The sequence below is a fragment of the Mytilus edulis genome, chromosome 3 (genome assembly GCF_963676685.1).
Source record: "Mytilus edulis chromosome 3, xbMytEdul2.2, whole genome shotgun sequence".
In the NCBI taxonomy this organism is placed as follows: domain Eukaryota; kingdom Metazoa; phylum Mollusca; class Bivalvia; order Mytilida; family Mytilidae; genus Mytilus; species Mytilus edulis.
This window is the reverse complement of record NC_092346.1, coordinates 67,425,607-67,437,446: the sequence shown is the minus strand read 5'-3', so window position 1 is coordinate 67,437,446 and position 11,840 is coordinate 67,425,607. Positions and strand designations below refer to the sequence as shown.

Sequence of the window (11,840 nt, the reverse complement as noted above, 5' to 3'; positions counted from 1 at the left end):
AAAAAAAACCCCGTTCATTGCGGACTTAGTTTAATACGTGGACTGTTAATTTTCGTTTAAAGAAATCTTACAATTCTAGAAAATACAATTGTAAAGTAATTTATAGAAAAGCCACCGAGGGAGATTCCACCTTCGTTTTAGAAAAATCACTCAATTTTGAAAACATATATAATTTAACCATTCCAATAATTCGAAAGCAATTGCACGTATACTCAGTAAAAAAGCTTGACATCCTGAAAGATAATTCTAAATATATCTGAAAGAAAAATAAAAGGATATGATATATGGTTTTTTTCTACTTCGATTTACCATTGATTTGTATGAATTTCGCTTCAGCCGTGACAGATTGGCTAAAAGGGGCAAACAAATTATTCAACAATGGGATACAATTACTTTGTTGAAATATTATTCCAACAAACTTAACAAATAATGTCGGTTACTTTATTTGATACCTGTGTGAGTTTATATGAGGGGGCAATACCTTTTTGTGTTAACCTGTTATGGCCTTTTCAAGGTGTTGTTAACTGTTTTCTGAGATAAATTTAAACTGTTAACTGTTTTAAACCCTGTTTGTTAACTGTTATCAGCATTTTAGCCTTTTTTGTTAACTGTTTTTCCCAAATTAGAGGTGTTGTTAACATGTTAATGGACCCCCTATTGCCCCCCCTTATATTATTAGATTCGTTTAAAGCTTGATACGTGCATCGAAGCAAGTGCTTACCTACTGTCAACGCACATAGTCTAGCTCCATTTGGAGTTAATGTAAATGCTACAGTAACTGTTAATTAAGGAATGACAGCAAAAAAAATTTTCTGTCTATGAAGAAATAACATAAAAATATGGTGCACACTGAATAACGCGCGTAGCGGGTTATTTAACAGTGTGCACCACATTTTTATGTTATTTCGAATAGACAGAAAAAATTTTACAGTTATTTCTTATAATTTAATCTCTAAATTCCATTTTAAACCATAGAAAACTATGAAAAAACGTTGATGACGTCACGGTCACATGACTAAATTATGTCTATGGGCTGATAACAAAATTACGTCAGCCAATCAGAAGACGCGTTACATCCAAAATTAAATTATCGTACTTTGTATTTCAGTTTGTAACTAGATTTCAGTGATTTGAAATGACATCGTTACATGTATATATAAATAGACCCCTCTATAGACTAGGTTTATTTTCTTTAACTTCGTTCCTGTTTTGGTCTTTTAACTTTTTGATTCGAGGTCACTGATGAGTCTTTCAGTGTAGACGATACTGTGCGTCTGGCGTTCAAAATAATAAGACTAGTATATTTGATTTTTTGGCTTCGTATTTCGATGATGTTCTTGTGGTTTCTCTATTTTAAGGTTCGTTAACCCACATTTCTAGCTGCAACGTTATAAGAACATAATAACATTAGAATAGAAACACAAACAAAGATTAACAGTGGTTGTCGTTGGTTCAACTTCATGTCTGTCATATTTATTTTTCGTAAATTGTTTTGTTATGAATTAGGCCGTTAGATTTCTCAGTTGAATTGCTTCATCTGTTTCGTGTCGGGCCTATTATAGCCGACTATGCGGTATGGTTTTACTCATTGTTAAATACAATACGCTATATGTAAAAAAAAAGATGTGGTATGATTGCCAAACTGAGACAACTTTCCACAAGAGACCAAAATGACACAGAAATTAACAACTATATGTCATCGTAACGCCTTCAACAATAAACAAAATCCATACCGCATATAGTCAGATATAGAAGGCCCTGAAATAACAATGTAAAACAATTCAAACGAGAATTCTGCTTACTCGGATTCTGGGGGAGTACATGTGCTTAAATAAAAAAATATTTTTCTGCATAAAAAGGTCCCAAAAAATGTTCGCCTCGCTCCGCTCGGCAAAACATCCACATCATTTCAACCCTGGCTACGCCACTCGCTTAAATCCGCTTCATTATAACTATGATGGATAGTCGTCTCATACCACATTTCTTTATTTTTACATGACTGTCTGAAAAACTTGGTTTTGATGATCTTTATTCAAATTACATACTTTCACTAAATTAAAATGTAATATTTATTAACTATAGGCCCTATGCCATCAAGCTACCTAAGTAAAAATATAGCTTTTGATTACGAAAATTGTACAGTGATAAATTTTCCCCGATATACATGTTTTAAAAGTTTTGAAGGTGCAGTTATAAACAAATAATAAATATTTGAGACGAAATCAAATAAGTCATCAAGTTATTGATGATTATACCAATTTAACTTTGACATCTGAAGATCTTTAAGAGGTGTTTCTTTTTTCAAAATCTCAATTTATATCACGCCTTGCACATAACTACAAAGAAGTCTTTCAAAATCTAGTACTTTTGGTCATATAGGTATTTACTTATGTATGATGTCGCCAAAAATGTAAACAAACACTTGCAAACTTTTATAATTGATCACGAACCTGTTCTATGATAAAAGTGTTATTTATCAAAGAAGTGTTCAATATTATTTAATATTTACTTTCTCGAGTGTAAGTTCTTAGTTGCCATGCGCTCATGAAAATATGTGATTGAGAAATTAAAGATAAGTCCGCATTATTGCCGAAAACTTATTACCCCGGTTGTATATTTTGAATTCTTACCAAAATTACAACTATTTATGAATGCTCTGTTCGAACACAATTAGGCTGTTAGTCAGTTTTCTCGTTTGAATAGTTTTACATTGTCATTTCGGGGCCTTTTATAGCTGACTATGCGGTATGGGCTTTGCTCATTATTGAAGGCCGTATGGTGACCTATAGTTGTTAATTTCTGTGTTGTTTGGTCTCTTTTGTAGAGTTGTCTCATTGGCAATCATACCACATCTTCCTTTTTATAATAACATTTAATCATGTGTTTGGTCTGACTTGTACTAAATTCGCATAAGCTAATTTTTGCTTCATTTTAAATAGGAGACTAAATTGCCACTTTCACTTTACAGTAATTACATTACGTTTCACATGGACGAGTAAAAAAAGTTCAGAAATTTAAAAGTAAGAACTAGTGCAATATTATAATATCCCTAAACACTGACATTAAAACAATAACCTGGGTAAGTATTTTTCTGAAAAATAGGCAGGACAGGAGATTTGAGTAAAAAAAAAAAGGCAGGATGAGACACTTGCAAAAAAAAAAAGTCAGGACTACTATTTAGGTAATAAAAAGTCAGGATAAACTTTTTAAAAAAAAGGCAGGACCGAACAGAGTGAAAAATAATAAGGCAGGACAGAGATTACAGCTAAAAAAAATGCAGGACAACATTTTTCATCCTAGCCCCCCCCCCCCCCCCCCCCCCCCATAAAAATCAAATGGTAGCTCCCTTAGACATCTTGAAAATTATAAACATGGACCAACAAAATCATAAAATTTTCATTGTTTTACTACAATGTGTTCCTTGCTATTTTTATTAAGCAATACATAATTCATTGACGAAGAAAAAAACGAACATTACAAGTCGATTAATCTAAATTCACCATGAATAATTTGCCTTTTGAAATTGACTTTTAAATATTAAAATGTATTACAAAATATTTGTTAAAGAGCTTAAATGACTTATGACTTATCTGTCATATACAATTATTTTATAAATGGTCGTGTCAATAAAAAAAAATATTCAAACTATATCTATGACTCAGAAATAAACTTAAAAAAATGTCTAATGTCATTTCTCCTTTGCTCTTCTATAAATACGGAAGCCTAGGTTGTTTTTTTTTTTTTTTTTGCATTTGCTGACACAACTGGTTGTCAATTTTGTGGGTGCTGTATGTGTTACTGTCTTATTGATTTATACACCAAAATGTCTAAAAGATATAACACCGGTAGTGACCAACGAAGAACTACATAGAACGTTCATAAACCATGTGTGTCTATGGCGCTTATAATAACCCAAAAGTTCTCGCATCTTTTTAGTCGTCGTCACTGTAATTAAAAAATAACCTTGAAACATCGACTGGAAATATCCTTGCAATCTTTGTTGCCTGATAAATAATGGTACAATGATACTGGACGTTGTCGCTCAATCATTAATATTCGACTTTCTCTAGTTTGAATCAAGATTATATGTTACACTATTGTATCAGATAAGGGTGAAGGTTTGGTACCATTAAAAACTTTAAAACCCGCTGCAATTGTTTGCACCTGTCCTTAGTCAGAAATTTGATCGTCAGTAGTTGTCGTTTGTTGATGTGGTTCATAAGTGTTTCTCGTTTCTTGTTTTTTAAATAGATTAGACCGTTGAATTTCCACTAGTAATTTTATGATCTTTTATAGCTTGCTGTTCGGTGTAAGCCAGGGCTCCGTGTTAAAAACCGTCCTTTGACCTATAACGGTTTCCTTTTATAAATTGTAACTTGGATGGAGATTTGTCTCATTGGCACTCATACCACATCTTTTTATATCTATATAAAACTTTCTTTTAATTTTTTTCATATTGGTTTTTTTTTTACAAATTTACACAATTTTTACACAATGCGTGTATCTTTGTACTTTCTATTGAATTTTAATCTAATCCGAAAAGCAGTCGCCTATATTAGAGTATTCCGATGTCATAGTTTTGGTGCCTTCAGAAAGTACTAATACTTTGAATATAGATATAAAGAGATACAGTATGCGATAAACGAGCTAGCCTGCTTCCAGCAATCTCAAGTTTACTTTGATTTATCATATGTTTAGTAGTAAATACAGTAGTTTTGCATATTTGAGAAATAGCCTGCTTTTTAATCCATATCGCGCAACTTTGATGCACACCCTTTATCACACCCCTATTCTTTTTTTTTTTTTTTTTTTTTTTTACATAATTAAAGTCAGTTTTTATTTATGTAAGCTGAAGAAAAATTTTCCTCAAAATAGGTCCCATAAAATGGTCATTCTGGCGTGACGCAATTTACTGAAATCATATGCAGTTCAATGTTTTGTACCAATTTTTACAGTGTTTTTAGGAATAAAAGAAGGTTACGTCGATGAAATTGCAACTCAAAAGATACAATAAAAAAAGTTAACGGAAGACATCCAAAGGTCAACACTGTGTGTAAAAATTATATGCACTGTTAATCTCTAAATCGCTCCAAACATAAAAGATGTAGTAAAATCAATTGAAAACTGTGAAAGATCTACCATCAAAACCAAATTCTACTAACTTAAAAAAGGCAACCAATGATAAGGTTCCTGAGTTTAAACAGGCTCTTTTATAGCAGAATATGTGGTATGGGCTTTGCTCATTGTTGAAGGCTGTACGGTGACCTTAAGTTGTTAATTTCTGTGTCATTTGGTCTCTTGTGGCGAGTTGTCTGATTGGCAATCATACCTTATCTTCTTTTTTATATCTAAAACATGTGCATAATACTAACAGCGGTTTATTTAACATACTTTTTCAATACCTTAAGTAAGAAGTGGACAAACTCTGAAGAAGTGAACCGACTGCAAAATCTACATCCTACCATGGAAGTAAAATTGATGAATGGTGTATGTATTTTAAAACTCAGTAAAGGAAATTAGTATTTTAAATGGACAATTATGAGTTTTTTTATTCTTGTTTTGACTTATGTTTACTTTGGTGTCCATCGAAAACCATCATCAAGTGGAATTTAAAGGCCTGTAATGACTTTTTCAATCTTTTTGTAAGTGATAAGTATATTATATAACCTTTTTACACTATATATATATATATATATGTATTTTACGTTAAAAAGTAGTTATTCATTTCGGAAAATCTAGCAAATGAAACAAATTACAAATTACATACATAGTTTTGATTTAATTAACTTCGCCTATAATCCATATTACGCCTGCCCTCATGATCAATATTATCAAATCAAATTGGTAAAAAACGTCTTTTGTGGAATACGAAAAGTAAATTGTTATGACTGATTCGTAAACTGATAGGGATTTCAATACAATAAACCAACAATAGTTGAAAATATCTTTCATCTATAAGTGGTCCTTGGGGACAATGCAGACTGTGTGTGAGTTGACAGGTCTTACAAGGCCGCAGATTATTATGATTCTCGTATTTCTCCAAATGAATCAATATAGTAACTAATACGTATACTATAGTACTTTAAATCGGTCAAGATATTCAACAAATATATCAATGACACACTCGAAATTACATTTAAAATGCTGTAAATACTTTCAAACTTCATTTCTTGTACAAGCCAATTGATATTTCAAATAGTAGATTCATTTAGCCTCGGGGAAAATAATTTAAAGATTTCTTTTAAGTGATAACGTTAAATATTTTAAAAGAAAATTAAAAATGGATTTCCTTCAAGTAACATTTGAACTTTTTGAATTTTGGAAATATGGAAAACGAGGGAAAGATAGCGGAAGATGGTACAATAGTATTCAAAATATATAACCTCTGACTCCATTATTACACTACCCGACCGTCATAACTAAAATAATGAAAAACAACTACGATGGTTTCGCAACTGCGTGCTCGCCTCGAGTGTTGAAATTCATTGGTCCGATTACAAGCCAGGCCAAGCCAATTTGAAAGACATTAAAACATTTGCATTAGCCTAAATATGATTATCTTTTAAAGCAACAATCCTTTACTCAATCAATAAACCAATTACTTTGATAAAAAAAACAATCTTGTCAATAGTTACAGAAAACCTTTACACTTTTCAGGAAAATATTTTGAATCAAAACAATTATTGTCAAGATGTGGTATTTATTTCTTTTAAGTTATAAGACTTTTTTATGCATCTATTTGTCGTACACGAAGCCTGCGTAACATGTTTCAATAATACTATCGAACCTTATATAAGCACAAAAAAAGTATCACTAAAATGAATATTTTGAAAATTTTCTCTCTCGCTTCAAACAAAATTTGAGCATTTATGGAAAATCCACTATTCGCCCACATTTCACAAGGTTCAATAAATTCTGTATGACAAAAAACAACATTAAAAATTAATTTGCAGGTATTCAAATACAGGTGTTGCTTTAAATTTGACGAGGTATAAAAGTATCTCATTTAATTCGAAGAGAACAGAATATGTATTGTTTCAGTTGAATTCATTAAACAACTTTCATATCAAGGACATTTAAACACCCAAACACATATTAATTAATTTAATAACAAAAAAGTCATATAAAATTGTGAAAAATACGGAAAATACTTGAACGAACTGAGTAGAAAAACGTTTAATTTAAGTATACATGTTGAACGATTTAAAAGCACTTGTAAATGTTTGCTTTGTACCTTGTCCTTTCTTTTAGAATAATTCATTCTTAAATGTTTGTCAGTTTATTACGATATATCACAAAAATCCATTAAAGAAAAGATTGGTAAAAGTGACACCACCCGTAAAGAATATTCAGCAACTCTTGCAAAACTCAAGTAATTTGAATAAAAAAATATTGCACTAATTGCGGCTAAAAGACAAATTATCAATATGAAACCTTCTTAAGTATTTCGCAAACTATAACTCTTCCCACACACATTTTGACGTTTTTCCAATTTAAAAATCCTTTTCTCCTTCTTCAAAATAAGTGTTCTATCTCTCTGAGTTTCAATGATAAGAATACCATTTTTTTTTATAACAGGATAGTAGTTCCTGACTTTCACAAAATATCTGCACTATATCTGGCATATATTATAATTTGGTGTTGTTATGAGTACCCGTGTATCTGTGGTGACATGATATTCTAATGTACAATATCGTCTCAGGTTGAGAAATGCAATTTTCTAAAATAAAATGAAGTATACAAATTATCGTAAAATTATCCCAAATCACTTCTCTGTCGCAGATATCGACACGGCTGGAGGGTAGACCACCATTGACTCTGCAGTTTATCTTCCTCGCCAAGTTCCTTCAATGAAAGTTCTTTCGCTTTCAGTAACTGCGCAGTAGTAATAGTTTTTAACCATTTATCAAGTTTAAGCTTTACCTTTTCGTATTCGGTTTTGTCTTTTTCGTCAATAGTTGTTTCCTCAATAGTCGGAACTCCTTGCGTTTGTTTTTCTTTGTTTGAAGGTAACCACTGTTGTATATCACCATAATTTGACTTTATCCCGCGTGTAACTTCCAGTAAAAAAGGTTCAGTAATATTGCCATGTTGTCCTCTTTGAAAAGCACGCCCGAATCGGGCAATGGTACATGCTGGATCAACGTTGAGTCGAGTTGTATTTTGTTGAATATATTGTTTTTTATGTAGAAAATATTCCTCTCTATTATCAAACACATATTTAAGATATTGTAATAAAACTGTGTGATCTACTTTAACTTCTTGTTCATCTTTTTTCTTTCCTTTACGTTTTGGTTTGTTTGATCTTTCCATTTCAGTTTGTTCTTCGTCGGCATCTTTTATTTCTTTTTCTGGAGACTCTACGTCTACAACTGGTGCTGCATTAACATCCTCGATTTCTTTCAATTTTTCTTCTATCTCTTTGTCTTTGATATTTTGTTTGCGCGTTAATCTTCGTCTTCGTTTTGTTTCAATGGCCTCTAAATCATAACCTCCATCTTTCAAGGCTTTTTCATGACAACTAAAATTGCTTCTTTTCGGCAAGTAGTATTCAAGTTCCTTCTTAGTAAATCTAATACCAGAATAAACTTTCTTAGGCTTCTTTGACGAATTTTGACTCGACACAGAGTTACTGCGATATCCAGGCTCGGACACAGACGATAACGGACGTGGGTTTAACTCCGAACTAACTTTTCCCTTTGTTTCGCTTTGGATAGAACATTCGGATTTACAAGGCTTTTTAGGTTCGTTAGTGTCTTTTATACGTTTTATAACGGCAGAATCCGTATCCGGCATGATGATAGGGAAAATATTGGTTTCTTCTTTTGACATTGTGCTTTCATTATGCAAATTGTCTTCAAGTCTCTTACCTTTATCCCCAGATACTTCGGGTTTATTTTGCTTATCCTTTAGAACTTTAGCCTGATTCGGCGACGAGTTCTTAATCTCTTTCTCTTCACCTTTAACATTTTCTAGTATAGTAGAAAGTTGATTGGTCCGACTGTTATTATCATTCGCACTAGTCGGAGAAGACATTTTATTGCGATTTTCTTTTTCCTCTAAACTAGTCTCTTCATTTTCGGTAACTGTTTCGACTGTTACAATTTCCTTTGAGTCGTCGGCAATTTCTTTTGGCGGTTCCTTTGTGAAATCATCCAATTCAATTGAGTTCGATATAATTATATCTTTATTAGAATTTTTCTCTTTCTTTTCACTTGACTGGTGTTCCAGTGTTGTAATTTCTCCACAATTTTCTAAACTACTTTCTTCATTTGAAATTGTGTTTAAAGTCACATTTTCGACGCATTTATCCGAAGGTGCCTCTAATGCGGTGTCTTTCGTTTTGTCTTCAATTTTGCCGGTAACTGTTTGTCTACGTTTTGAACATACCATCGTTTCATTTAATGTCTTCCTCGCCTTTTGTTTCATGTTGACAATACAGACCAAGAACAATGAATTCTATGGATTCCGAATATTCCAATTATCTGTACAAAACAAATGTAATAATAAGATTTTAATAACTTTCCGACCTGACTTTACAACGCAGTTGTTCTGAAAGAATGCTATATGTCATAATAAGAAAGTCATTCAAATATATATCCATTCCAAATTGAGGTTCCAATTCACTTGTTTAAATGACAGTTACGTGTTAAATTGTTGAAATGTTTTAAAGAGGTTCCCACTTTAAATAGTTCATTAAGTGAGTCAACGATCTAAAGAAAACTAATAAGCAACCATTGGATAATTACCATGTACCCAGGTATAAAATTGTATCTATTAAAATAAGTTTCTTCCTTGTATCATTTATATCATTCCGTATACAATGTACGACAGTTTAAACTTTTTTCTAATGCAGAACTTGTTAGATTTAACTTTTTTTTGTGCAAGCTTATTCCCACAGTGACTTCCTAATTCCAGAATAAGCTATCTACTAATTCAGAATTTATTTTCACAGCTTCGTTTTAACTCTAATTCAAATTAAAAATATAATAAATTATAAAGTCCTTATGTCAATTTCAAAACTTAATTTCGTTGAGTAGTCCAAATACAAAATATTTTATAAAATCATTATTTGCTTGTGTCTTTGTTCCTATCTTCGAGATAAACTTATTTGCTTTGTTACCCCTGGTACGATCTAAAATATAATTCTCTAAAATCTTACTTGGGCTGATCAAAATCTTTAAATGATCGATAGTTTTGTGAATGTTAAAAACCTTCATAATTATCTCCCGTTCAACTTTGTTTAATTTAGATTTTTAATATCATAATGTTATGATTCTAACTGAAGATAACAAAGGCTTCCAAATAACACGAACTGTCCTCGATTTCTACAGGTGATTTGTTACAAATATACAAGTCTGAACAATAATTCTAAAACAGAAATTGACATTTAAAGTAAACATTACATGACTGTTATTTTGTTTAAAGTAAAGAAATCACTTAAATACGTCTGAATTTTATAACTAGTAAATCTGACATATACGAGGCTTTTGTTTTACTGAATAGTACACAGTGATATTCCTGCTAACTATATCGGTTTTTAACAAACTCATAGCTTGTCAGTTGTCGTTGTCGTCCACTATTAAGTAAAAACATCACGCAAGTCGATGCGAAACATATGTAATTGGCTTTGAAACTAGATTTCAGTAACTGCCAGTATCGTAGATCGGTATTTTGCGTTAAAGCCTGTTTGATAGTTGTGTTTTAAGCCTTTTTGATATTTACAATTTGTTTTTTTACGACAATGATGTACTGATACACCACTGTCCGAGGTTAGAAGAGGGTCGAGTTTAACCCCGCTGGCACAATCTGTACGTGCCTATCCCAAGTCAAGAGCATATAGATCAGTTGTCGTTGGTTGTTTTCTAACATATGGGCTTTCTGTTTTTGTGTTGTACAGTTGTTTTTTTCTCTTTTCAACGATTGTCATGACGGACCTTTTATAGCTTATCCGTAAATTATGTGTTTTGATCATCAGTTAATTAAGGCTGCACAGCGACTTATAAAAATTGCTTAGTTCGATGTAATTTTGTCACTGGTGGGTAGCTGTCTCATTTTCTTATCTTTATATAAACTTTAAAATGTCACAACATGTGCAAAAATAAACATATTAACTGTTTAAAACTGAATGAAATAAAATAAAGTTTTATGGATAACAATTCTGACACATTCTTAATACCATTCTAATGTTCTTACCTCTATATCAGAGAATTTACTATGACAGCTAAAAGACCGTGTAATCGTCTTTCTAAATTATTACAATTCTACACTTCTTACCTTTCAATCAGAGAATTTACTATTACAAAAAACTATGTAAATGTTTATCCAAATTATTACAATTCTACACTTCTTACCTTTCAATCAGATAAATAGCTATTACAGAAAACTATGTAATCGTCTATCCAACGTGTATTTAATTTTTTCCCTCTTCAGACAAGTAGTTTGATTTTGTAATTAACACTTTTCAATATTAATCAGTCTCGTTTGTTAAAACACCCAGGAGTCTGTACAGGACAAGTGGTTCGTTATACTGAACAAAAACGATTTTGTTCATAAACTGAGTTATGAAATCAATGCTTATATTGATCATAATTCCCTTTATTTTGATACATTGAACTGTGAAGTGAACATATCAGATAACATGCAGCATTCAAAGAGGCTTATATGCATTTCACATGTTTTCAATAAGCTTATCAGTACGATTATTTTATATATATATGATCTTTTAAAAAAAGGGGGAGGTATTCATGAAAAAAGCGTCCTTTTGACGTTAACAAATTAAAATATTAGAATATAATTGATTTTGTACATGTAGTCTGGTTTACGAAGAATTATTTTTT

At 31.6% G+C, this 11,840-nt stretch overlaps 1 protein-coding gene across 2 annotated transcripts; it reads right to left on the bottom strand.

Annotated features, from left to right (window-relative positions):
• Nucleotides 1-7,089: 7,089 nt before the first annotated feature.
• Nucleotides 7,090-11,532, bottom strand: LOC139517196 (DNA ligase 1-like). Of its 2 annotated transcripts, none has more exons than XM_071307921.1 (2): nt 11,355-11,532; nt 7,090-9,485 (listed from the first exon to the last, which is right to left on the bottom strand). In XM_071307921.1, exon 2 carries the CDS (start codon nt 9,427-9,429, stop codon nt 7,756-7,758), a length of 1,674 nt encoding a protein of 557 aa, XP_071164022.1. In that variant the 5' UTR covers nt 9,430-9,485; nt 11,355-11,532; the 3' UTR covers nt 7,090-7,755. The 2 variants fall into 2 exon arrangements, with proteins under 2 accessions (XP_071164022.1, XP_071164021.1); XM_071307920.1 differs by lacking the exon at nt 11,355-11,532 and adding an exon at nt 11,197-11,303.
• Nucleotides 11,533-11,840: the final 308 nt, after the last annotated feature.

Excerpts from the sequence above, each read along its gene's own strand:
- LOC139517196 (XM_071307921.1), bottom strand. The coding sequence starts at position 9,429 with ATGAAACAAAAGGCGAGGAAGACATTAAATGAAACGATGGTATGTTCA.